This window comes from Pseudonaja textilis, chromosome 6 (assembly GCF_049901715.1).
Source record: "Pseudonaja textilis isolate UNSWEBS1 chromosome 6, rPseTex1.2, whole genome shotgun sequence".
Classification (NCBI taxonomy): domain Eukaryota; kingdom Metazoa; phylum Chordata; class Lepidosauria; order Squamata; family Elapidae; genus Pseudonaja; species Pseudonaja textilis.
Genome location: NC_141995.1, coordinates 49,732,884 through 49,759,236, shown reverse-complemented (window position 1 = coordinate 49,759,236; position 26,353 = coordinate 49,732,884). Strand labels below are relative to the sequence as shown.

Here is a 26,353-nt window from a genome sequence, read left to right as displayed (position 1 = left end):
TCCTCTCCTTCCCTGTCCTTTCCTCTTCTCTTGCCTTCCCTTGCCTCTCCTTGTCTTCCGTCCCTTTCCTCTCCTCCCACTGCATTCCTTCTCCCTCCCTTCCCCTCCCCTCTCTCCCTTCCTTCCCCTTATAAAACCTGACCAGCGCTGCCAGCAACTCTAAGCCACCAGCTGCTGCCCGGCCTCCTCCAGCTCAGCTTCCATCCTCGGCCTCCTCACCCAATTTCTTCAAGCGCCTAAGGCATAGCTCAAGTGGAGAACAAGGCAGGCAGGCCATGCCAAAGAGGTGAGGAGAGAGAGAGATTGAGAGAGAGAGAGAGAGACTGAGAGAGAGAGAGAGAGACAGAAAGAGAGACAGAGAGAGGAGCGGGTTGGCAGTGCATCAATTCACCAAGATTGTCACCAAAGACATTGGTACATCGCAAAGAGAAGTCATGAATTCAACGGAAATAAGTCAAGAGTTCCAAGCCCTTGGAAAAAAATAACCTTTATCGTGCTACTATGATGTAGCTCTTAGTTATGAGGTAACTAATTAACTCCATGTAATCTAGGAAGAGGGACGTGGTGGCTCAGTGGCTAAGACGCTGAGCTTGTCGATCAGAAAGGTTGGCAGTTTGGTGGTTCGAATCCCTAGCGCCACATAACGGAGTGAGATTCTGTTCCTCGTCCCAACTTCTGCCAACCTAGCAGTTCGAAAACACGTCAAAAATGCAAGTAGAAAAACAGGGACCCCTTTGGTGGGAAGGGAACAGCGTTCGCCATTTAGTCATGCAAGCCACCTGACCATGAACGTGGTCAGCTTTGTAATAGAGATGAGCACTGCCCCGTAGAGTTGGAAACGACTAGCACAGCGATGGCTAACCTTTGTGTCATTGTGTGTTAAAAGTGCGCGCATGCACACATGACAATGTGCACACGTGCCTGCACCCATAATGCGATGTATGTGTGACCCCCTCTACTTCCAGCATGCATGCCATAGGTTTGCCATCATGGGACTAGCACGTATGTGCAAGGGGAAACTTTACCTAATCTACGAAGAAATAAAATAAAGTTTAGTGTAACTTAGTCAAAGTCTCGGGTTGAAATAAGCATCAGCTCAGTCAGTCACAACGTTATTGTCATTTATTGCACGTATGTGAACCCACAATCCAAATTGACCCTTACTGATATATGTAATATGTGTCATTATTATGTTAATACACCTTCAGTTAAAAAATTGAAACAAAAATAATAGGACATAGACACAGGAGGAGTTTCTAGTACAGGTACTCATCCTTTACACCAGGAGTCTCATCTTATGAGATTCCTCTATCCTGCCTTCTTTTAGCCCTGTTTTCAGTGTTTATAACAGAAAATGACAGAAATGTGGTTTCGTGGCCTTCCCTGAAAACAGAACGAGCCTCCAAGAAGTTATCTTAAAAAAATTACACAGCTGGCAGTCTTGGCCTTTGCTTTCTTTTCATACCTATTATATTTTTCCTAATTTGTTGCTTATTACTTTCTTGTCTGTGTTGTTCTTTTCTTTCCGTGCTTGTGTTTTACCCACCACGCTAAACTTCTCCCGCTCTGAGCCACCCTTTTCAACGATGCTCAGCACCTCCTACCGTTCCTCTTTCCAGAAAAAGCTTCACACCTCCTCTTCCGTACCAAATTTCTTAAAATTCCTGGCTCCTGTAGATGAAAATGTCACGTCTGACTTTAGGAAACCTACCAGGTAGGGGACCTGTTCTTTCAGGGGATCTTTCAGTGGATCTCTGGTTCAGAAACATGACTTCAGACCTGAGGGGGCACATTTAGTGGTGGAAGAAATTGGGGCTTAACTGAGAAAGAAAATTTGTCTTCAGATTTGAGATCAGCTCTATGTCGTGTTCCTGGACCCAGCACAAAACTGGCTGGCTATGGCTTTCTTCTACGACCTGGGCTACAGCTGTGGGATTGTGTTGTTGTGACCCAACAACTCGGAAAGTGAGGAGATTGGGGAGGAACATGGACCAGTCCTGGAGTCTGGGGAAGGCTCTGAAGAGGGCTCTGCTTCGGAGGCAAAGATGGGGCCAGGACCATCTGACAGTTATCAGCTGCCTTTGGAGTCAGACATCAGTCCGAAGAACAGCTGGAGCCTGTTCCCAGCGTGCGCATGCACAGAGCTGCCAGACGAAGGGAACAGCTGAGGAACAAGGGTCGACTTAGGAGTAAAGCCATAGATGGATGGTGAATGGCCCCTCCCCTAGGGAATAAAAGAGGAGCAAAAGGGGAGTGGGGTTTTGCAGGAGACAATTAGTTCATTCTGGCAAGTATTGCAGCATCTGAAAGATGTCATCCTGGCCATTCTCCAAGCCTGATAAAGGTCTGTAATTGGGTATTATCTTGCAAGACTGTTGGCCAGGACTTTGGAGAGGATATTCATTGTAAATGAAATAAAAAAGGGGCTTATCGGGATAAGGACTCAGCTGTTGGGGAAGCCTAGGTCAGAACATGTGTGGAGGAAATCATATCTGACCGCGTTTAGCTTTCTCAGAGTTCTGGTTATCATCTACAAAGCTCTATACCAGGGGTGTCAAATACAAGGCCCACGGGCTGGATCTGGCCCACAATGTGGTCCAATCCGGCCTGCAGGGCCATCCTGGAAAATGTAAGGGCCCGGCTCGCGTCTTTTTGGCCCAGTCCACCGTACAAAACCTTTGCACAAACACATCTTGATGTCATGAGCAGGGATAACTACGGTGTTTCCTCAAAAATAAGACCCAGTCTCCTTTTTTTTGCCTCCCAAAAAGGCATTAGGTCTTATTTTGGGGGGATATCTTCCATTGTCTCACCCCGCAGTGGTGGCACCGACAGCCATGCCGAGCAGGCGCCCGTATGGCCACTACCAGCCCACTTCTTCTGCAGCCACTTGCAACCATTCGCATTTGGTGCCCCCAACCTCCATTTCTCTGTCAGAGGCCTTCAAGAAAGGCCTCTGCAACCAAGAAACGAGCTCTGGATTGACGGGTGCAGTACCCCCCGGCCTTCATTTCGCCGTCAAAGGCCTTCAGGAAAGGCTTCTGCAGCCGAGAAACAAGTTCTGGATTAACACGTTCCTGAGGGCTGTTGAGAGTGAAACTATCTGGCGGTGACACAAATAAGTGGCAGCAAGCAGCCGCAAAAGAAGTGGGCTAACAAGGCAAGGCAGGTGTCAGGGTGTGGGAGGCCCGCCTGCAACTGTCTTAAGGTAGGTAGGTGTGGGGCATGTGGGGAAGGTGCACCCTTCCCATCCCCACACTAGCTTGATTTTCACCCCTGAACCTTGCCCCACCGCATGCAACCAGGTACAATGAGTGGGTGGGATCTTAACTAGGGCTTATTTGGGGAACAGGGCTTATATTGGATGTGTCAGATTTGAAAGCCCTATTAAAACCAGAAACTTCCACGCTGCCACATTCCTGTGCCTGAGAACTTAGGAGGGGGATTTTTAGAGTGTTAGTAGTTAGACATAACGGCATTCTTCTTTTCGGTCAAGGTCGTGTTTCCAGTTGGGACAGATGGCAGTTGGACCATTTGATGGACTGATGGGTGCAGGGGTTGGGTGTTCGTTTTTGATTTTTGATTTACTGAGGGAAAACCTGGAACTCTCAGATATCCCTGTATGACGTTTTCCAATAAAAAGAAACTTTGGGAAAATGCCCGTCTCAGAGTTGTTGATTGGGATCTGGTTTTGCTGGAACGGTGAGAGGGTGCAAGTGTAAAAAATCAAGCTCGGGCTTATATTCAGGATAGGTCTTAGTTTTGGGGAAATGCGGTATAAGCGGCAAGAGAATGTTATTGCTGAATATTTTTGACGATTCAAAACACCCACCATTGAGTAATTTCTGTCAGGAAGCTCATCATTTAAAGAATTAAGCCGAGTAATTTTCTTTTCGATTTTGATTTGCTGTTGAGATTCTTTAAAGAATTCATATCTTTGTTTCATCCGGGAGGGGAGAAAATGTCTTTCAATGGTAGCTAAAATAAATAAATTCTGTGACTTCTGATTTTAGACATAACATATCCAATGAAGCAGATTTGGTCCCCGAGACCCCAGTGAAGGCTCGACGGCATTCTTGGAGGCAGCAGATATTTTTAAGAGTGGCAACACCCCAAAAAGGATGCGACCCTTCTGGTTGGCATGAAGGTAAAATGAATCCAATTTTTCTTTATTGCTCCCCGCCTGCCCCCCGCCCCCGCCCAGTAGAATAGACTGAATTAAGCTTTTAACTAGTGGCAGAGAGCTAGCAAAACAAACTAAAAACAAAACCAAAGGAAAAATGTTTCCCCTTTTGCATCTGAGCATCCAAGAAGGGGCAGGAAAGCAGAAAGGGGAAGAGGAAAGACAAAGAGAAAGAAGGGAGGAGAGGAAGGAAGGAAAAAGAAGGAAAGAGGGCAAGGAAGAAGAAAGGAGAATGAAGAGGGAAGGAAAAAGAAGGGAGGGAGGGAGGGAAAGGAAAGGAAGGAAGGAAGGAAGGAAGGAAGGAAGGAAGGAAGGAAGGAAGGAAGGAAGGAAGGTTATAATGAGAAGGAGGGAGGGTCTGACTCTGAGGGAAGTCCTCCCTTAGCAGGTACCCCCGACACAAGTGATGTCAAGCTGGCCACACCCCCTTGGCCACGCCCCCCAGAGATCAAACATAAGCCTGATGCAGCCCTCGATGAAATCGAGTTTGAAACCCTTGGTCCAGTCACACTTGGCCAAATAAATATTCAGATTCAAATGCCTCTTGCACGTGTTTCATTTGATACAGTAGATGGCGCTCTTCATTTTGTTTGTAAGTCTAGAAAAAAAATATTGGGTTATTCGATTATCGGATTATATTGAAACAAATTTGTTGATTCTCAAATACTGTGGAATTTTTTTTTTTTTAAATTGCAATCTATCTTTTGGGGAATTTCGATATTTGCCGGACGAAGGTAGGAAAGCAAAGCACAAATGATTGTCAAAGATCTAACACAAGGGTGAGGTTTAAAAATGTTAGCAATGTTAGATTCTCTGCCTGGTTGCTGGGTGGGCGTGGCCATGGTGGGCGTGGCCTAGTTGGCCTCCTGCATCATGGGGGGGGCATTTTCATCCTCCCCGGGCTCCGGAGGCATTCCTTGAGCCTCCAGGAGGCCAGAAGCAGGCCCATTTTTGCCCTCTACGAGCCTCTGGGAGACCTCTTTTCCACCTGCCCGGGCTCCATGCGCCCCCTGCAATTACTTGGGATCCAAAACAGGCCACGTTGGGACTCCTGGGAGGGGAGGGAACGGGCGGGGTCAGCCAGTCATCGGAATTACCATTTCGCCAAACCATACGTAAAATTAACATCCAGTTTGCCCAAACTGGCTGAAATCCCACCCCTGGTCTAACATGACAGTAGATCTTGGTTTGGGTGGCAAAAACCATTCGTGCAGTTCTTTCAGATCTAATTGCTGAGTTGGATATATTTTGCAGGGCCAAATGATTTGTTCAGTTCTGTGTATGAGTGGAGTTTGTAGAAAATTCTTAGCTAAACACAGTCACTTGGGGGTAATGATAAAGTTCACTACTCTTTTTCTATGAAGATATTTTCCCTTCTCGTCCAAAAGGCTTCTTCAGTTCTTCACATCAGAACTGAAGAAGCTTCTTGGATAAGAAGCGAAACGTCTTCAAAGAAAAACCAGAAAGTCCATTTGCCTCTTGAAAAAAGCACCTTTGAGACAACCATGACCTGCATGAATGAGAATCTCCATGGACATGAAGGTATTTACTACACTATTAGTTGATAAAGGGTCTTGTAAGATTTTCAGTTTCCAGCTTGCCGTTCCTCTTCTGATAATTATTTCCCCAAGGCTAGGATTGATCTAGGGATTCAGACAAATGTTCAAATAAAGAAAAAGAACTTTTGGTTCTCTTTTTATTGAATAAGATTATTCCGAACTGGGAGAATTGGCCCCTAGATCACCGTTACAGCCAGTTTGCGAAGACGGACCATTCGGAGCAACCAAAGAAGACAGAAAAAAGACACCCAAGGAGTTGAGGGAGCTTTGGAAAAAAGCTATTCTCCAGCACATCCTTCTTCTTAGGATGGAAAAGGAAAATCAGAAACTGCAAGGTAAATACCAAATCTCTCCCAAAAAATTCTACCGTGTTTCCCCGAAAATAAGACCCTGTCTTATATATTTTTGCCACCAAAAAAGGCACCAGGTCTTACTTTCGGGTGATGTCACCCACTGACTAACCTCACTTGCGCACGTCGCCCCCGGCCTCCTTTTCGCTGTCAGAGGCCTTCAGGAACTTCTTCTTCTGCAGCCAGCAAGGCTTTCCTGAAGGCCTCTGCAGCCAATAAGAGAGCTCTGGATTGATCCGGAGCTTTGTTATCAGCTACAGAGGCCTTCAAGAAAGCCTACCCAGCCTTGCTGGCTGCAGAAGAATTGGGCCAGCAAGGCAGGTGTCGGGGTGTGCCAGGCCTGGCTACAACTGTCCAAAGGTAAGTAGTAGGGCAACTCCATCCCCCCTATTCCCCACCCTAGCTTAATTTTTACTGATCCCCTCTGGAGTGGGTGGAATCTTAAGTAGGGCTTATTTTGGGGGGTAGGGCTTATATTGCGCATACGTGTAAAAATTAAGCTAGGACTTACTTCAGTGTAGGTCGTATTTTGGGGAAAGAGGGTATTTAGTTGGATAATGAACGATCTGCAAGAAAGCAACCAAGTTCAGAGAGCACCAAGGAGCCCTCATTTCAACCCTAAGCTACAAAGAGTCTCACCTATTTATCTTGCTTTTTAAAAATCAATCAAAGCCATCCGGGCTTTTTCCTCCACATATATTAAGATGTTTCAGATGTTGTATAATTGAATCTGTAACAGCATCCAAAGTTGGTTCAATGCTGCTATTTTCTTGGTTCAGATGGAAGGAAAATGGGGATCTTCATACTTGGATAGTTCTTAGAGGCTGCAGCAGGTACAAGAAAGAAGGGTTGTCTTGAGACTAAGCGTCCCAAGGTTGGAAGGGAACTTGGAGGTTTTCTAGTCCACCCCTCTGCCCTGCTATCTTGGGTGCAATGTAGGGAAAGCCTTGCCCAGGCTATTTCTTGTGTCTAAATCGTGAACCCAGGTCGCTTCTGCTCTCAGTCCTGGCCCCAAAGCTCCCTCCATTGCATATCTGAACAAGGAGGGATGTTTGAAACAAAAACAATCTTTCATCCGTATGTTTAATAATTATTACAAAATGGTTGTACATGATGCCTGATTTACTGAATTGTTGTAGGTCACCCAGAGTTGCTTTATAAATTATATAGTGGCTATATAAATTAGATAGTAGGTAGGTAGGTAGGTAGGTAGGTAGGTAGGTAGGTAGGTAGATAGATAGATAGATACTAGATGGATGATAGATGATAAGTAGGTAGGCAGGTAGGCAGACATAGACACAGATGAGATGATAGACAGACAGATGAGAGCCATATGATAGGTGGTTTTCATGTCATGGGTGGCTATATAAGATAGATAGATAGATAGATAGATAGATAGATAGATAGATAGATAGATAGATAGATAGATAGATAGATAGATAGATAGAGATTAGAGAGAGAGATTGGATGGATGGATGGATGGATGGATGGATAGATAGTGATTAGATAGAGGTAGAGGTAGATAGATAGGTAGATAGATAGATAGATAGATAGATAGAGAGAGAGAGAGAGAGAGAGAGAGATAATAGATGGGTGATAGATGATAGGTAGGTAGGCAGGCAGGCAGGCACACATAAACACAGATGAGATGATAGACAGACAGATGATAGCCAGATGATAGTTGGTTTTCATATAGTTAATAGTTGGTGGCTATATAAATTAGATAGACAGACAGACAGACACAGACATTTGCAAAAAATGTGTTGGTGGCCCTTCACAGGGGCGGCTGTCTTTAACCTGTTCGCCTTTCCCCGCCCCTCCCCCCCCAGCTTCTGAAAACGATCTGCTCAATAAGCGCCTGAAGCTTGATTATGAAGAAATGACTCCGTGTCTCAAAGAAGTCCTGTCTGTCTGGGATAAATTGCTGACCATGCCAGGAAGGTCAAAGATCAAGTTGGACATGGAGAAAATACATTCTGCTGTGGAGAAAGGTGAGGGTACTGGCCCTTTGGAAAGCCTATTATTACCTTTTTCAAACATCTGCTAGAAAGCCACCAAGCTCAGAGAACGCCAAAGACCTCCCAGGCCTCCTCCACATCCTCCTCCTCCTCTCCAAACCCTGCTCCCTTCCAGCACTGGTGATGTCCCTTAGTTGGGTAATGGAATGTCTGCAAGACAACAACCAACCTCAGAGAGCACCAAGGACCCCACTAGACAGTGGTGGGATTCAATTTTTGTGGGCATGGCTTGGTGGGCGTGGTGTGGCTTGGTGGGCGTGGCAGGGGAAGGTTACTGCAAAATCCCCATTCCCTCCCCCATCCCACTAACCTGCTTTCCAGCTCCGTTCTCCTGTGCAGGGCAACCAAAGAAGACCCAGCCGATCAGCTGGGACTCAATGGGAGGCAGAGGATAGATGGGGTGGGGCCAACCAGAGGTGGGATTTGCCGGTTCTCCGAACAACTCAAAATTTCCACTACCGGTTCTCCAGAACTAGTCCGAACCAGCTGAATACCCACCCTTGCCACTATAGGGCAAAGGCCCCCAAACTTGGCAACTTTAAGACTTTGGACTCCAACTCCCAGCTATGCTGGCTAAGGAATTCTGGGAGTTGAAGTCCTCTCAGCTCCTTGCTGGTGGCATTAGCTATGTGAAAAATACTCCAGGATAAATGAGCTTATCCTAGCAGCATTTCAAGGTCATTCTGGAAGGATATCCCCATTGAAAGCAATGGTTTCTTTTTAAAGCAGGGAGCTTGTACATACTGTGTGTCGGTGTCTCATTTACCGCGATTCATTCTTTTTGCTCTTAACATCTTTTGAAAAGGGGTTCCTCGGCAACAACGGGGAGAGATTTGGAAGTTCTTAGTAGAGCTGCACCAACTCAAGCACCCATTCCCAAATAAGCAACAGCCAAAGGACACGCCGTACAAAGAACTCTTAAAACAGCTGACTTCCCAGCAGCATGCAATTCTGATTGATTTAGGTAAGCCTGCCCAGAAGTAAATCTGGTATTAAACTTGGAACATTTTGCATTTGAAAATAAAAAGGGGGGGTCATATTTCACTTAGGACTAGATTATGGTATGTACCGAAGATATTTCTTAGGGAGTGATGTGGTGGCCTAGAGGCGGAGCGCTCACCTCACAATCAGTTACGGGTTGTTGGGGTTGTTTTCATAATTGGGAAGTGTTTTGCACAACAGTACGGCTGATTTGTGTCCATGGCCGTCTCTTTTTTCTCTCTCTCTCTCTCTCATAGGTCGCACTTTCCCGACCCATCCCTACTTCTCATCCCAGCTTGGAGCTGGTCAGCTGTCCCTCTATAATATCCTGAAGGCCTACTCCCTCCTGGATCCGGAAGTGGGCTATTGTCAAGGCCTCAGTTTTGTGGCCGGAGTGTTGTTACTACACATGAGCGAGGAGGAAGCCTTTAAGATGCTGAAGTTCCTGATGTTTGAATTGGGCCTTCGGAAGCAATACCGACCGGACATGACGATTCTTCAGGTAAAGGACCTGCATTACATTTATTTAGTATTGCACCCAATTGCGAGAACCCTATACAGGGAAGCCCTCGACATACAACCACCATGGAGTGTTGTGGCCCGCTGGTGTTCTGATCAAGGCTTCCTGAGACAGTAACAATCACACGCTGTTCCCCAAAACCTTGTTTTTATTTCCAATGGCTGTGAATTATATGCATTCACAGCCCGTAATGAGTCCCAAACAGTTTATGAATAGTCCAACAGAAGTCTTCCACAGTCCTTCGGGATAAGGCTGATAAGCATCCACCTTCAGAGTTTAAACTGACCAGAACAAATAGTTGCTTCCTGCAAAGGTTCCTGTCCCTTTGCTCCTCCTTTATGTCTTATGGAAGGGGTCAATCATCTCCAAGCCTTATTCCCAAGTCGCCCCTTTTGTTCTTGCCTTCTGGCAGCTCTGCACAAGTGCACACTGGAAACAGGCTCCCCCTGTTTCTCTGCCTTGCTGATGTCAGATTCTGGAAGCTCTGGAGTTAGCACATAACTTTCAGAGGGCCCTGGCCCCATCTCTGTGTCAGATGCAGATCCTTCATCCGAGCCCTTTCCAGACTCCAGGATTGGCCCATGTTCCTCCCCACTGTCCGACTTTGCTGCCAGCTCTGCAGGATGCCAGCGGACCACAACAGCCAGTGGCTAGCAGAGCTGGCAGCAGAATCGAACAGTGAGGAGGTTGGGGAGAAACCTGGGCCAGTCCTGGAGGCTGAAGAAGGTTCAGACGAGGGCTCTACGTCAGAGGCAGAGATGGGGCCAGGGCAGGCTGATAGTCATCAGCTGCCTTTGGAGTCAGATAGCAGTGAGGCGGGGGAACACTGGAGCTGGTTCCCAGCTTGCGCATGTGCAGAGCTGCCAAAAGAAAAGAACAATTATGAACTAAGGGTTGGCATGGGACTAAAGCCACAGGTGGACAGCGAATGTCCCCTCTCATAGGGATTAAAAGAGGAGCAAAAGGGGAGGGGGCTTTTGCTGGAAACAATTCATTCATTCCAGCAGTGTGAAGGTCTGTCTGTGCATCTCAGAGACTCTGTGCTGAGGCCTTCCTTGTCTGCACTGCATTTGGAAATATTTACTTGGCAACTCTCCAAGCTAGATAAGGTCTGTGCTCCTAATGACACCCTTGAAAGTCTGCTGGCCAGGCCTTTGGCTGAATGTGAATGCAAAAAATTCACCTTTGTTTAATAAAAGGGGTTTTGCTGGGACAAAGAGTCTGCTTAGTGCTTTTTGAGGTCAGAACATGGAGCCCCAAAACTTCTGAGAAGCAAAGTCAGTGGGGAAGCCAGATTCACAATTAACAACTGTGTGATTAACTTAACAAATGCAATGTGTCTGATGCAGCTCCCCAAACGTGACAAACCCTCTGATGGGAACTCAAAAATTCCTTTATTAGGAATGTCAGCAGCCCGCAATGGTCATAAACATGAGTCAGTTAGCCAAGCGCTCCAAATCTTGGTCATGAGGATGCTGCAAGGCGTCATAAGTGTGAAAAATGGTCACCAGTCGCATCTTTTAGTGATGTAGTCACTTCGGTCACTAAATGAACTGTCGTAAGTTGAGAACTGTCTTCAGCCACACCTCCCGATGGCATCCATCCATCCACCGCTGACGACTGAAGTATAAAAAAGTTTTAATTCTTCTTTCCTCTGTGTTTACTTCTCTCTCTCTCTCTCTCTTTTTAAATTCCCTTGGCAGATCCAGATGTATCAGCTCTCTCGACTCCTCCACGATTACCACAAAGATCTTTACGATCACTTTGAAGCCAACGAGATCAGCCCCAGCCTCTACGCAGCCCCGTGGTTTCTGACCCTGTTTGCTTCTCAGTTTCCCCTGGGTTTTGTCGCCAGGGTGTTCGGTAAGTCATCCTAATAAGGGTGTCTGGACCATGAATGACTTTGGCCACCTTGTGAGAAGAGGAGAGGTTCTAGACAGTGGCGATATTCTTCCGGTTCAGCCAAATCGGTAGTAAATAATCTACCAGTTTGGCCGAACCAGTATTTCTGGCAATCAGCTGGGCAACAATCATCTGTGCTGTGCAATTTAGATTAGCTGGAAAGCAGGAAATCACTGGATTTCTTGCTTTCTAGCTAATCTAAATCGTGCGGGACAGCTGGTTCCCCCACACTTCAAAATGCTGCTTTTTTTTCAGCTCCCAGGAGGCTTCCCTGAGGTCCACTAGGCCAAAAACGAGGCGTGGGGGAGGGGTACTGTAAAAGCAAAAAAAGAAGAGAAAGGAGGGAGGGGAGAAGGAAAGGGAGGGAAGGGACAAAGAAAAGGAAGGAAGGAAGGAAGGAAGGAAGGAAGGAAGGAAGGAAGGAAGGAAGGAAGGAAGGAAGGAAGGAAGGAAGGAAGGAAGGAAGAAAGAAAGAGGGCAGGAAGGAAGAACCACAAACCTTGCCAAGTAGACCAAGGGCCTTCAAACTTGGCAACTATAAGACTTGTGGACTTCAATTCCTAGAATCCCTGAACGTCTCATGAGAACCTGACAAAAAAAATCAGTAAACGTATTATACAGGTAGTCCTGGATTTACCACAATTTGTTTAGTGACCATTCGAAGTTACAACGGCACTGAAAACAGGGACTGATGACCATACAAAGCTGTGGGCTACTTCAGTGCTGCTTCATCGTTGCATTCCAATCGCAGTGTGCCACCACACTATGTTCATGTGATTGTCATTTCCAGCCACTACCTATCACTTTCCTACAAGGAACATCATTGGACAAGCCCATTGGAAGTTTCAAGTTGTTCCCACTCTGTTGCTTTTTGGGCCACCTGTGGTCGTTCTGTGTCTCTGTTTTGATGAAAAAGTATCTCTGAAACAGTGATCCAACAGGTTCCAGGCTGTTTGCTGTGTTTCCCTGAAAATAAGACCTATCCCGAAAATAAGCCCTAGCTTGGTTTTTTCCCATGTGTGCCCAATATAAGCCCTATCCCCCAAAATAAGCCCTAGTTAAGCCCCAACTACCTCTGGATGTATGAGGTGGGGCAAGGCGCAAGTGTAAAAATCAAGCAATGGCAGGGGTGGGGACATAGAGGTGCCCCACATGGGTGGAGGATGGAGCATGCCGAGAGTTTGGCCCATTGCAGTCACAGGCAAGCAGACAGTGGGATGGAGAGGGTGGGGCCAGCAGTAGTTGCGTTCCCACTCCTGTCGGCCTCCTGTGCTCGCCACCTCCTGCACCTAAAAAAAAATTAAAACCTCCCCGAAAATAAGCCCGAGTGCTTATTTCCAAGACTAAAAGAAATCAGACCGGGTCTTATTTTGGGGGGAAATTTTGTAGCTATAACTAAAGAATAAATGAACAGAAACTTCAGGGATCGAATAGAATCCTCTTCAAACTCTCTTCCTAATGTTTCTCCTCTCTTCCCTAGACTTGATGCTTCTCCAAGGACCAGAAGTTCTATTTAAAGTGGCCCTGAGCCTTTTGGGAAGCCATAAGCCTTTGATTCTGGAGCATGAAAACCTGGAAACAATCGTTGACTTCATTAAAAGTATTCTTCCCAATCTAGGCTTGGTACAGATGGAAAAAACCATTAACCAGGTATGAAGTGGAGTGTTGCCAGGGAAAAGTAGAAGCTGCAAAATTTAGAACAACTTCCTCGTGTAATTGAGACCAGTTTTTTTTTCCTAGCCGAACTGCAGCTTTATTTGGTTGGAATTTCCTTCTACAGAATTAACATCGTTCTAAACAATAGCCAGATCTGTTTTAAGATGTTTTGCGTTGAAGGGGAGGGGGCTATATTCCTCACCGCGCCTTCCTGTTTTATTTGGCACAGAGTAAGCTTTGGAGTAAGCTTGAACAACATCCTATCTCCTGCAGAGATTAGCGTGAATATCCTAAGAAACGTAATGCAAATGCTCTGTGTACGTTTTTTTTTTTTTTTTAAATGGCAAATTTGACGCAGCACGGGCCAGCCTAATCTTTCTCTCACGCAAAATCATTTGTGAAAGAGTAAAAACAGAGAGGTGCATCATGGGATATCTCAAACAATAAAAGTCAATCCTCTTCACTTTTTCTCATTAAAAAAAAATAGATTTAAATCAGTGTGTCCAATCTCAACTGTGCAACTACAAGATGAGCATTCTTTCTGATTGGCAGTGCTTCGGATTTGCTGCTTTAGAATACTTGGGCACCAACATTTCACTAGTCTTTAACCAAAGGTGGGATTCCCCCAGTGAACCAGTTTGAAGCCAGTTGATCACTGGAGCAAAGGGTTCGCCCGAACCGCTCCGAACCAGTAGAATCTCACCCCATCTTCAACTTTTTACAGCAGGGGTCACCAACCTTTTGGACCTCAGGGACAACCAAACTCATAATTTTAAATCCCCCGGACCAGAAACCCTTGGAAAATCCCCAAAAAAGTCTGCAGGGAAATTCCCCCACCCTGTTTTCCTACCGATCAATCATTCTTCATTTGGGATCACAGGATACTGTCTCTAGCTCCGTTCTCAGGGAGGGAGGGAGACTTGGCTTCATGCAAGGAAAACAGCAGAAGCAGCAGAAGTCTTTCTTTCTCTCCCCCAAACTCTACCAGAAATGAGTCTTTGTAAGACTTGTAATGCTGGTGCAGCCTCTTGGAGCAGGAGGCCTTGCAGGGTCCCAAAGACTCATTTCTGGTGGAGTTTGGGGGAGAGAAAGAAAGACTTTGGCTGCTTTCCTTGCATGCAGCCAAAAGCAGAAGAAGCGGAAAGAAACAGCCCGGCGGCCAGGCGAGGTGCATGGGGCAAATGGGGCAAGTTCCTCCCCTCCGCCCTTTCCTCCCTCCCCTCACTACCTCATGGTGTTCGCAATGCAAGCGACGCAAGCCTTGTGTTCTTGCAGGCCATGTAGGTGGCGCAGCCTTGTGTTCCCGTGCAGCCTGGATTAATTGCTTTGGGGGTGACATTTCTCTGTGGACCACCAAAATTTTCTCGTGGACCACCAGTAGTTGGTGACCACTGCTTTAAAGCAGTTCTTAAGTTAGTAAAATGATTCTTAAGTGAATCTGGTTTCCCCATTGACTTTCCTAGCCAGGAGGTTGCAGAAGGATAGGATAGACAGGAAAGGAGAATACTGGCATTCTCAAATCCCCTGGTTTTGTTAATATGATACGAGGAGACAAATTTGACGTTCAGATGGTTTTCTGTTTATTTTTCTCTTCCCACGGCAGGTATTTGAGATGGATATTTCCAAACAGCTTCAAGCTTATGAAGTTGAATACCATGTCCTTCAGGATGAATTAATAGATTCCTCTCTCAATGACAATCAAAGGATGGATAAACTTGAGAAGGCCAACAGTAACTTGCGGAAGCAAAACTTTGATCTCCTTGAAGAGCTGCAGGTATGGGCTGAATTTCACGCGTCCACACATTAAACAAGATATTAAGCAAGTCAAGAGAGGAGTTGCATTTATTTCTGTTGGATGCTATCAACAATGAATAAGTTTCCCTTTGTCAAAAATTAATTTGCACTATTTTTTTTCTATAAACCAATTGGGCTAGCCATAAGATTTCACACACACACAAATTCAAAATGATGTTCCTGATTTAAGATTTAAGGGTTTTATATACTTGGAGGCATCAGTATATAAATAGAATAAACCCCACTCCCTTCTGGTACTGATGCTGTCACTTAGTTGGGTAGTTAAATGTCTGCGAGAAAAGAATCGAGCAAAGAACTATTACTATTAAGATCCCTTTGTCTATTATTCTATTATTATTATTGTTGGTTAATTTTTAGTAAGATTCACAGCCTTTGGGGCTGGTTGGTAGCTCAGCAGCTCGAGTCCTAACCAAGGACCTAGGAACTGTTCAGGTAGCATCAGAGGATATAAGCTGTTCTAAGTAGGGTGGCTTTTTTTGTAGAATCAGGGTATTCAAGTCTGATAAATTCAGAATTTCCAAATAGCCGGGTAGCCCTTTCGGTATGGCTCCAAGGGCTCCAATTACAATTGGGATAACACATGGTTTCCTTTTCTGAAGTGGCTTAATTTCAATTTGTAAGTCCTGATAGTTTGTGATTTTTTTCTTCCTGTGTGTCTACAATTTATGCATCGCCAGGTATTGCAATGTCAATGAACCAACCCTTTTTCTTTTCAACTATTGTTATGTCAGGCGTGTTGTGGACCAAGTGCCTGTCAGTCTGAATTCTGAAGTCCCACAAGATCTTGACTTTTTCATTCTCCAGAACCTTCTCAACCTGATGTTCCCAGTAGTTTTTATATTATTATTATTATTATACTTTTATTCATTAAACATGAAACTCAGTCAACTGAACATTTAAAAAAGTATTACAAATATTATTGATATTTTAATGTTTTAAATAGTTTTTTTAATATTTTTAATATTTGTTAACGATAATGATTGTACATATTCATTGTTTTAGTTTGGTGGGACTCTACCCAAAGTCAAATATTTATGAGATGGCCAGCTGTATAAATTAGATAAATAAAACATCCTAATGACTGGAGAAAAGGACATTAAGGATCAGTTCTTTGGGGATTCCCAAATTTCAACCCAATTATTTATATCCTGTAGACGTTAAAATGATCTACTGCAACAGGAAGTCCAACTCATTCACTTGTTCTCAAACAAGGTAGAAATCCCAAATCGGAATGGGATTTAGGTAACACCTATTAGTAAAGTCTAAAAATCTGTTTTTCATTCCATCTTCACTCTGCATGTAAGTTCCAGCCCGAATCCGGTGTGGTTTCATACGACATGGTTGTCCCAAAGTTGCTTTCTCAGGAGGCAACTGGACTTCCTTGTTTTTTCTTTGAAGACATTTTGCTTCTCATTCAAGAAGCTTCTTCAGCTCTGACTGGATGGTGGGGAATGGAAGGATTTATATTCTTTGCAGACAGCTGGTCATTTGCATCCTTTCTGGGAGTCATTGAGGCCACTTGGAGGTTTATCTGTGTCCTTAGGGTCACCTGAGTAGTGCAAATGGTTCCTGTAGTCTGCAATGTTTTGAAAATCCATTCATACTCCAATATTCAAAGGCTGTTCATCCCAAATTGTACAGCTAAAAGTCTGTAGAGATTCTCAGTCATCCAGGTCATAGTTGTCCCAAAAGTGTTGTTGTTTTTTTTCCAGGAGGCAACTGGACTTTCATCTGACATGGGTGGAAACCTGTCGAGTAGTCAGGGATGGTTGCCCTGGTGACCTCCAAAAATTTGGAATTAACCCCAATATCGGTTGTCATTGACCATGTCCATTCAGGGTTGACAGCTGAGACTTGACGAGTGGGCCTTGTTGATTACTAGTGTTGTATATTCTTTCATTGTCATCAATATCCTTGTTTCCTGTCTATTTTTTCAAGGTGGCTAATGGGAAGATCCAAAACCTGGAAGCCATGATCGAGGTTCTGCTTAACAGTGAAGGCAAATTGAACCAGACCATCCGCGCTCTGGAACTGGAGAGGAAAGCACTGTTAGAAAATCTCAAGGAATTCCACATGCAGCCAGTAAACTCCAGTGGAAAAACTCTTCCCTCCGAGCAAGGACGCACAAATGCCGCTAACTGAGAATTTAAGGCTCAGCAACTCTTTTCTTAAGCAACTCTTAGAATTTTTTGTATTGCCCATGCCTTACCTTTTCTTCGTTTCTCAAATCGTGTTGCACAGAGGAGGAAAGTGTTACAGTGCTTACTTAAGATCTTGCTCATCTACTACGTCCCATTTTTCTTTCACATAGTATACCTACAGAGTACAACACGCAGGACAATTTTTAAGCTTTGTTATAATTTGACACATTTCCACCTGGTTGTAAACTTCTGGAGTCCATTACCCTATGGTAATTGCTTGTCATTCTAAGGGTTTCACCGAGGTTACACCAAAAGGGTTTGGAGGAAATTCCAGGCTAAACCTCAAGGGCTGCAAATTTCTCAAGGAATTTCAATTTTAGGAGCATGCTGGAGTGATTTATTTCCCATTTCAGGGGCTAATGTGTAATTCTTTCTCCAAAGAGGAAAGTGAATTCTACTTACTCAGTGTGTTTTTAAAACTTGCCAGGGGGACACTGACATCATGAACCACGAAGAAGCCAAACATCACCCTATAATTTTGGGGACTACTCTTTGTTGTTGCCAATGTGATAAATATGGTTTTCTGTTACTTTTAATCTAATGATGTATCATGGTTGAATGCTTTGATATCAGGGTCAAGGAGATAGCTTTCCTTTTCTCTGTATTGGCAGAATCTCAAGCTTTCATATCTTTATAGTTGACTATGCCTTAAAATGTTGTATTATTTATTTTTGATTCATTGTGCCACAAGCCTTTGTTTTCTGAATGCAAAGCTAGTTGTTTCCCCTTTTAATTCCAGTTGCTCAGTCAGGTATCAAGCAATTGTAGTTGATAACACTTCAAACATCACCTTTAAAAATTCCAGAGCCACTTAACAAATCAAAGATATTCCTATACATGTTGCACTTAGAAGCATATTACACTGAAGAAGATTATGGTTTTAAAACAGTTTTATTAAAAAAAAATATTGTTTTTCATTAGGAGTGCAGGCATCGTTGTGCACTGAAAATATATCCTTTTTCTGTCTGTTGAATATTGGGATAGTTAAAAGACTCCAGGTAGTCAGCAAATATTCTAGGATTCATCACTGTGCAATCAAAATTTTAATCAGAATGATTGGTTAAGATCACATTTACCGGTATTTGTTTTCAAACAAATGTGCATGTTGGTGATTTTAAAAGTTTTAACCTAGTTACACGATGATGATGAGACTCATTGAGTGGTTTGCCACTGATTGAAGTAAATCTGCACTTCTAGGGGTATTTGCACTACAAATGTAACTCAATTAAATAACTCTTTCATCCTGGGGGAGGAGAACAGTTCCATTTTTAATGGTAATGATCTCTGAAAGATCATTTTTAATGTCCTCGTTGAATTAATTCATTTGACCCTTGAAAGAAAAGCATAACAAACTAGCATGTCTCCCCTCCCTGATGTAGTGTGGTTATTTTTAAAAAATAAGAGTTGGCTGCATTAAATAAGCAAAGGTTCTTTGTTTTTAAAAAGTTATGCTGGCTCCTTGGAAAATAACGGTTGAAATTCACCACGTGGGTTTTTTTGCGTTGATAAATATTAGAAATGACAATCTTATTGACTTTGCTGTTGTTTGGTTTGATGTTAAGGCATCATCACGCACATGTTTATATCTTTGTTTTTCGGTAATTATTTCATATTGTCAGATTCAGACACCTACTACTGTCATAGCTATACACTGTTAGTATGCCCAACAGCATTGGATTTGGACTGACATTACCCCATCTGTAAGTTTTTTGAACACTTAAAAAAAAAGCAATAAACATCAAATTCATATGTGATGCTCCAAAAATCCGGAAAAAAATGTCTTGTCTTGTCTCCTCCCTTCTCTTCTCCTCTCCTCTCCTCTCCTCTTGTCATGCCCTTGTTGGAGTCTGAATCCAAGGAGGAAGATGAACAGCTGACAGGATCGTGGTTGTCCCAAAGGTGCTTTTTTTCAGGAGGCAACTGGGCTTTCTTGTTTTTTTTCTTTTGAAGATGTTTCACTTCTCATCCAAGAAGCTTCTTCAGCTCTGACAGGAAGGAGGCCTTGCAGCCAGCTGGTCATTTGCACCCTTTTAGAGGGTTGTTGAGGCCACTTGGAGGTTTATCTGTGTCCTCCATTGAGTTTTGATTGCAAGGAGATGTGATTTTATCTTTCGACGAGAGGGAATTGTAGCAGCATCCTTACAACTAGGTGGCAATGTTGTTCTAGCGAGTTACCGGATACCAGTTATGCTTTTCCAGAATTCCCTCTTTGAAAGGTTATAGCAGCTCTTACAAACCACAAGACAAAGGTGAGAAAGTCGGAACAGGTTAGCCATTTACAAGATGGGAGGAAGAACCCATGAAATCAAGCAATACAATTTTAAGGTGTTAGTGGCGTACCCACAAGAGACTGCACTGCCTCTCCCCTTTCGTGAATCAACTCTAGTGTTACAGAGGCGAGATAATTTCTGACTGAAGATCTTGTTCTTTGGGGTCCTTGGTGCTCTACAAAGGTGGTTGTTTTCTTGCAGACATTTAATTGCTCAACTAGAAGGGAGTGGGGTTTTGTGCAGGTATCTAGAGCAGCCTCTTGTACTGATGTTACCTAGTTGGGTAATGAAATGTCTGCAAGGAAACCACCAAGCTCAGGGAGCACCAAAGACCCTAGTTGTCATCCTCCTTCTCCTCCTCTTCCTCCTCCCTCCCTCCCTCCCCTTCTATCCCTAGTGATGTTACTTATTAGGGGTAAGGAAATGTTGCAAGAAAACCACCAAGCTCAGAGAACATCAAAGACCTCGTGGTCACTGTTGTCTTAGCTATTGTTGTCCTCTTCCACATTGCCTCCCTCCCACCCTTCCTTCCTGCTAACACCAATAATATTATCTAGTTGGATAATGAAACATCTGGAAGGTGAGAGAGGGGAAAAAAGGAGAGGAGAGAGAAAGAAAGAGGGAGAAAGAGAGGGGGAGAGAGGGAGGAAGGGAGGGGAGGTGGGAGTGAGAGAGAGAGAGAGAGAGAGAGAGCACCTTCCTGGAGCAGACAATAAACCCAATTTATTATTGATTAAACCCAGTCAAACTTATCCAATTTCCCTTTTTGTCACTGCCTCTTCTCTATCACTTCTTAATGAGTTAACAAATTCACAGGTAGTCCCCAACTTCCAACCACTAATTTAGTGACTGTTCGAAGTTACAACAGCACTGCAAAAAAAGTGACTTACGACTGTTTTTCACACTTAACGATCATTGCAGCATCCTCATGGCCACTTCCATCAAAATGCAATTGTATTTATATTGATGCAATTGATTTGTGTTGATGACCATTGCAGGATCCTGGGGTTAAGTGATCCTTTTTGGAGATCACCTGTCAAGCAAAGTCAACTGAGAAGCCCAATTCACTTAATGATCCTGTTGTTAACAGAACAGCTGCGAGCGATTCACTTAACAACGGTGGCCAGAAAGGTTGCAAAGCGGGGCGAAATACAAACGTCTCTCTCCACAACAGAAGTGAAGGGCTCTGTAGTCGTTGTCAGTCAAGGACTGCCTGTAATTGCCCCAGTGTTGTCATGAATTCTGAGTAGGATGCAATAATCATGCAGTTTAGCCTTTGGCCTGCCTCAGGAAATGTTGTTGAAAGCAACTTATTGGGGCAAAATTGGGCAACCCTTCCTGGGATTCTCAAGCTAGCGTGTAAATTGGCACCCCCAAATTCCCTTTGTTGTCTCAAAGGCAGACATTTTGGGGAATGTCCATCCTCACCAGGCTGATGAAGAGTGGCTGTTTTAGAGCGGGAAACTGATATTCTCCATCCTTTGTTGGTTGTATGCAAAGACTCCAGAGGTGGGATTCAGCCGGTTCTAACCAGTTCTGGAGAACCAGTAGTGGTAGTGGAAATTTTGAGTAGTTCAGAGAACCAGCAAATACCATTTCTGAATGGCCCCACCCCCATCTCTTCTCTGCCTCCCATTGAGTCCCAGTTGATCGGCTGGGTCTTCTTGGGTTGCCCTGCACAGGAGAACAGAGCGGGAAAGCAGGCTAGTGGGGTGGGGAGGGAATGGGGATTTTGCAGTATCCTTCCACTGCCATGCCCACCAAGCCACACCACGCCCACCAAGCCACGCCCACAGAACCAGTAGTAAAAGGATTGAATTCCCACCACTGTAAAACTCCAATGAGTTTTGACAGGTTTCTTTTGAAGGCACCCACAGCAAACACTTGTGTAAGACCAGAGTTGAGTTTTGAGAAAGGGCTGAACCTACCAGTCTACGCTTCTGTCAAAACTCACCTCCTACCCCAACCAACACCAGCCAAGTGGATCCCCCCCCACCCCCAGGCCGGTGATCTTGGTTAGGAGGGCAGGGAAGCAAATCCAGGAAAATCTCATCAACCACTGTCATTCGTGTGCTCCAACAAATTCAATAGTTAGGACTGCAGCCAAAACAACTGCAACCAACCTGCCTCTTATTGAGGACCTGTATACTGCATGAACCAGAAAGAGGGCTGAGAAAATATCGACGGACCCCTCACATCCTGAACATAAACTGTTTCAACTTCTCTCAGGATGCCACTATAGGGCACTGCATCCCAAAACAACTAGACACAAACATAGCCTGTTTCCCCCACGTGCCATCACTCTGCTAAACACCTCATTCCCCCGGCACTGTCTCATTTCTCATCTTTCCTATGATCTTCTCCTATTGGTTTCTTAGGATGTATCAGTTGTTGTTTGTAACTTCTGAATAATGATTGTAACTATGATTTATGACCTATGGTCTATTACTGTTTGCACACTGTGAGCTTATACATCAGAGACATATTCATTATATGTCCAACCACACTTGGCCAATAAAGAATTTCCTTTTCTTTTCTTTTCTATTCTATTGTTATTCTATTCTAATTTTATTCCATTCTAATTCTATACTCTATTTCTATATTCTAATTCTTCTATTTTATTGTAATTCTATATTCTGTGTTCTAATTCTATATTCTGTTCTATATTCTAATTCTTCTATATTCTAATTCTTCTATATTCTAATTCTTATATTCTATATTCTAATTCTTCTATATTCTAATTCTTATATTCTATATTCTAATTCTTCTATTCTATATTCTAATTCTTATTCTATATTCTAATTCTTCTATATTCTAATTCTTCTATTTTATTCTAATTCTATATTCTGCATTCTAAATCTATATTCTAATTCTCCTATATTCTAATTCTTATATTCTATATTCTAATTCTTCTATTTTATTCTAATTCTATATTCAGTATTCTAGATCTATATTCTAATTCTTCTTTTATTCTATATTCTAATTCTTCTATATTCTAATTCTATATTCTAATTCTCCTATTCTGTTCTATTCTATTCTCATGTCCATCACTGTTTCTGCTGCATTCTGGACAGTTTTCGGACAGTCTTCATAGACCCATGTAGAGTGCATTGTAGTAGACCAGCCAGGAGGCCAAGACACGTGTTCCTATGAGGAACACCTCTTTTTTCTTTTATCTAATTTTCTTGGATGTATCTTCTGGAGGAGGGGGGAGAAGCTACTCACTTTCTAGGCATATTGTACTATAGGTATTAATATGAAGATATAATTAGAACAAGCCATCAAAACTTGGGAAAGAACCCAATGCGTATGAAGACCAGCACCAGCTAAAGAACTAGCAGCTGTGATTTGTATACAGTATATAATAACAACCTACATTCTTAGGGGAACAAATATGTTTTTAAAACAACTAGCCAAAATCCCCTCATGGTGGATATTTGAAGGCAAACCGAATGCTGAGAGCATATCTCAATCGAAAAATTAAAATAAGGCCAGGAAAAAAAATAGAACAGAATTCTTTATTGGCCAAGTGTGGTTGGACACACAAGGAATTTGTCTTGGTGCAAATACTCTCTGTGTACATAAAAGAAGAGAGACATAAAAATATAAATAAAATATACATAAAAAATAGGGGAGAACCCCGATTAATTATTCAAACTAGTGTGAATGGAGGCTCTCTCTCCATTTTTCATAACCATCTTTTTAAAGTTTACTCTATAAACATCGCAGAGAACTGGTTTTCATCAGGACAGGTCACCTGGGGTGAAATATCCACCCCCAGATAGATCACTTATTTTGTTCTGGTTCACTTAAGACAAAAGCCAGGGAGTAGAAAAGTTGAAGTGAGGCCTGCAGATGTGCATGTCTTGTTTGGGCAAATAAATGGAGCTGTCTTCCGCAGATGACAACAAGCAGAATGTTCAAAGCTTGTAGGAGTCTACTCTAAAACATCCTGCTTAAGTACATTTTGAGGGCTGTAGGATTGGAACATCAGACTAAGAGAGTTGGAAGGGACCTTGGAAGTCTTCTAGTCTAACTCCCTCCTCAAGCAAGAGATCGTATACCATTCTGGACAAATGGCTCTCTGCTCTGACTGAGACTGGGCTTCTGAGACCGTAATTACGCATAAGCTTATTTTAAAAACAAGTCTGGTTTTATTTGAATTATTTTCATTCCCAGCTGGTAATGAATCTCAAACAGTCCCTCGAGATAAGCATCCACCTTTCAGTTCTGTGAAGTGCTGCCAATAACAGAAGTGTCCAATAAACTAGAAAAACACCAACCAAAGTACAAAGAGCTTCAAGAATGAATATGAACCGAACAAACGACTTTGCTTCCTGCAAAGGTTTCATTATCTTTGCCTGTCCTTTATCCCTTAGGGGAGGGGCAATCACCTCCCAGCCTTATTCCCAAGTTGCCTCTTTTGTTTCAGCTGCTCTTGCCTTCCAGTAGCTCTGCGCACACGCGCACAGGCTCCCCTTGTTCCTCTGCCTCGCTGCTGCCAGACTCAGAAGGCTCCAGAGGTAGCACCCCACTCGCAGATGGTCCTGGCCCCATCTCTGCATTGGACGCAGGACCCTTGTCTGAGTCCTCTCCAGACTCCTGGACAGATCCCCTTTCTTCCCCACTGTCCATTTCTGCTGCTGGCGAACCATAACACTCTCCAATCTCTGATTAAAAACTTCCAGCGAGGTTCAAATGCCCATTTAAAGGTTGTTCCTCAATTAAGCTTTATGTTGGATACCATGTCTCTTTAATAGAGAGTAGTTTTCATCCGCTGAGTCTAAATTTAGTTCTGTGCTAAGCTCCCTGTATCTTTTTGTTTTCAAGGATAGTTTGGTAGTTTTTTTCTGGAAGGAAAATCTTCCAGCCCAGGAAGTTGTTTATAATATTACAGGAGGCGGCTAAAATAGCCTGAATTTGGCAAACTTTCTCTACTCCAAGACAGAATGTTATGCTTTTCTTTCTCAATATGGCCACGCTTAGCTTCCAATATCTTCCAATATAGGAAGAAATATCATCCATTTGGATCAATTCCAAGCAGGGAGAAAGACACTGGAAACACGGAGACTGATTGGAAAGGTGGTTTTAATGGTGAAGCAGAAGCACGAAGCACACGGTTCTCGTGCAGCTGACCACATGAGGTTGAGAATGGCGGTTATTTACACCTTCTCTTGGGCCTTGCCCTTGAGCTTCCTGTTCCTGTGCAAGTACATGTATTCTATTGGCTGTCGTAGGGGTCATAACTAACCCTGTAGTTGTCTGTTGTTACTTTGAGATAAGAAGCATTCGCACCCATGGAACTGGAAAAGCCTGTTGCGCCATTGCAAACGATTTGTGCTAAAGTAATGCATGATATCCCACAATTGCCAAAAGGGAAAAAAATGGGGTTCATGAAAGTTGGCTTTGCTGGGTCTTGCAAGCCAATTGGACACTGGCAATGACATTGACGAGAAACAGCCACATTCCAAGGAAGGGGTGGGGGAGATCAATCTATTGTCCAAAGCATTTGAAGGCCGGACAAGAAGGAACAGATGGAAACTAATCAAGGAGAGAAGCAGCTTGGAATGAAGGAGCTTTCTCATTTCTTGAGAACAATTAATCAGTGGAACAGCTTCCCTCCAGATGTTGTGCTCCACCCCTGGAAGTTTTTAAGAAGAGATTGGTCAACCGTTGGTTTGAAATGATATAGGGTTTCCTGCCTGACCTTCAAGGTCTCTTCCAACTCTGTTGTTGTTGTTGTTAGTCTTAAGAAATTAACTCAAAGTTGAGTCAGGGTTTCTTCAACATAACAGCTCCAAGTTCTAAAAGAAAGTTAACCCATTTTAGAATGAAAATACACACATGCGTCTTAGGATCCAGAGAATCCAGGAAGCTTTCCAAGCCTTCGTGCTCCTTTTCGTTTTCCAGCCATTTCTGGTCGCCATTCTTGCATCTGCTTTTCTAGTTCCAGAGCCTTCTCTTGTAACTGATGTAGGAAGGTGTATGTTGTTGCTTAGCTACGGTCAAAAATCAAGCTTTCTGCTTCAGGCACCTGGATTTGAACATGCAGCGCATATCATCAACAAAAGTTGATATTGTTTTGAGGCTGGCCTTTCCTCCTCACAAAGACCTCTACATGCCATTAGGGAAAAAGCTATAAGAAAAGAGAGGCATGGTTTCCGAGGGCATAACCAATTTAGCAGCCGCTTCACCCTAAGTCAATAACTTGTAAACCAGCTTCCTTCCAATACATTAACCTTCCCTGCACTTTTTATTTTATTTTTATGACCCTGTAAATCCCTTGCTTCAGGGTAGAGTCGGGAGGACTGAATGGGGCTGACAAGAAATTCGAACTTGTAGTCTAGACTGGGAATTTGGGGGGAAAACATCCTAGAAGAAAACAATGACAAATAGCTTTGATACTGCAGAAAACAAAAGTTACATGGACAGGCCTATGAAGTCACATGAAGAAAGGAAGATTTTACTGGATTAATTTGATTGTGAGATCCCTCTTTACGCAATACCAGAGGAATGACAAAGTTAACAAGGAAAAAAAATGCACACATGTAATATTTTATCATGTACAGGAACAAGCTGTGCTTCCAGATGTTGCTGCATTGCAATCTCTAGCAGACCTTGCCAGCATATCCATTGACAAAGATTGCTGAAAACAATAGTTGTGCAACGTCCAAGAGATCACAATTTCTCCTCTGCAACTTTACTCACATACCATTTCCCCGAAAATATGACCTACCCTGAAAGTAAGTCCTAGCTTGATTTTCTACACATGCACCCAATATAAGCACTTCCCAAAATAAGCCCTAATTAAGATCCCACCCACTCCAGAGTCCACGGGTAAAAATTAAGCTAGGGTGGGGATGGGGTGGTAGAACTGCCTTACTACTTATCTTTGGAC

At 43.5% G+C, this 26,353-nt stretch overlaps 2 protein-coding genes across 11 annotated transcripts in view; one reads left to right on the top strand and one right to left on the bottom strand.

The window, feature by feature from the left end:
- The window catches only part of TBC1D1 (TBC1 domain family member 1), a 92,642-nt gene extending 73,692 nt beyond the window's left edge, over positions 1-18,950 (top strand). For 5 of the 10 annotated variants that reach the window (XM_087936569.1, XM_087936566.1, XM_026699858.2 and 2 more), the window contains 11 exons: positions 146-286; positions 1,595-1,714; positions 4,014-4,147; positions 5,892-6,077; positions 7,922-8,083; positions 8,916-9,074; positions 9,349-9,593; positions 11,315-11,474; positions 12,994-13,163; positions 14,773-14,943; positions 16,923-18,950. In XM_087936569.1, the coding sequence (XP_087792695.1) occupies positions 146-286; positions 1,595-1,714; positions 4,014-4,147; positions 5,892-6,077; positions 7,922-8,083; positions 8,916-9,074; positions 9,349-9,593; positions 11,315-11,474; positions 12,994-13,163; positions 14,773-14,943; positions 16,923-17,126 (1,852 nt within the window). In that variant the 3' untranslated portion in view covers positions 17,127-18,950. The remainder of the gene's footprint in view (positions 1-145; positions 287-1,594; positions 1,715-4,013; positions 4,148-5,891; positions 6,078-7,921; positions 8,084-8,915; positions 9,075-9,348; positions 9,594-11,314; positions 11,475-12,993; positions 13,164-14,772; positions 14,944-16,922) is intronic. The other 5 variants (XM_087936571.1, XM_026699859.2, XM_087936570.1 and 2 more) reach the window with 1 other exon arrangement.
- LOC113435791 (toll-like receptor 6) overlaps positions 1-26,353 on the bottom strand; it is a 458,202-nt gene that overhangs the window by 282,331 nt on the left and 149,518 nt on the right. The window lies entirely within an intron of this gene.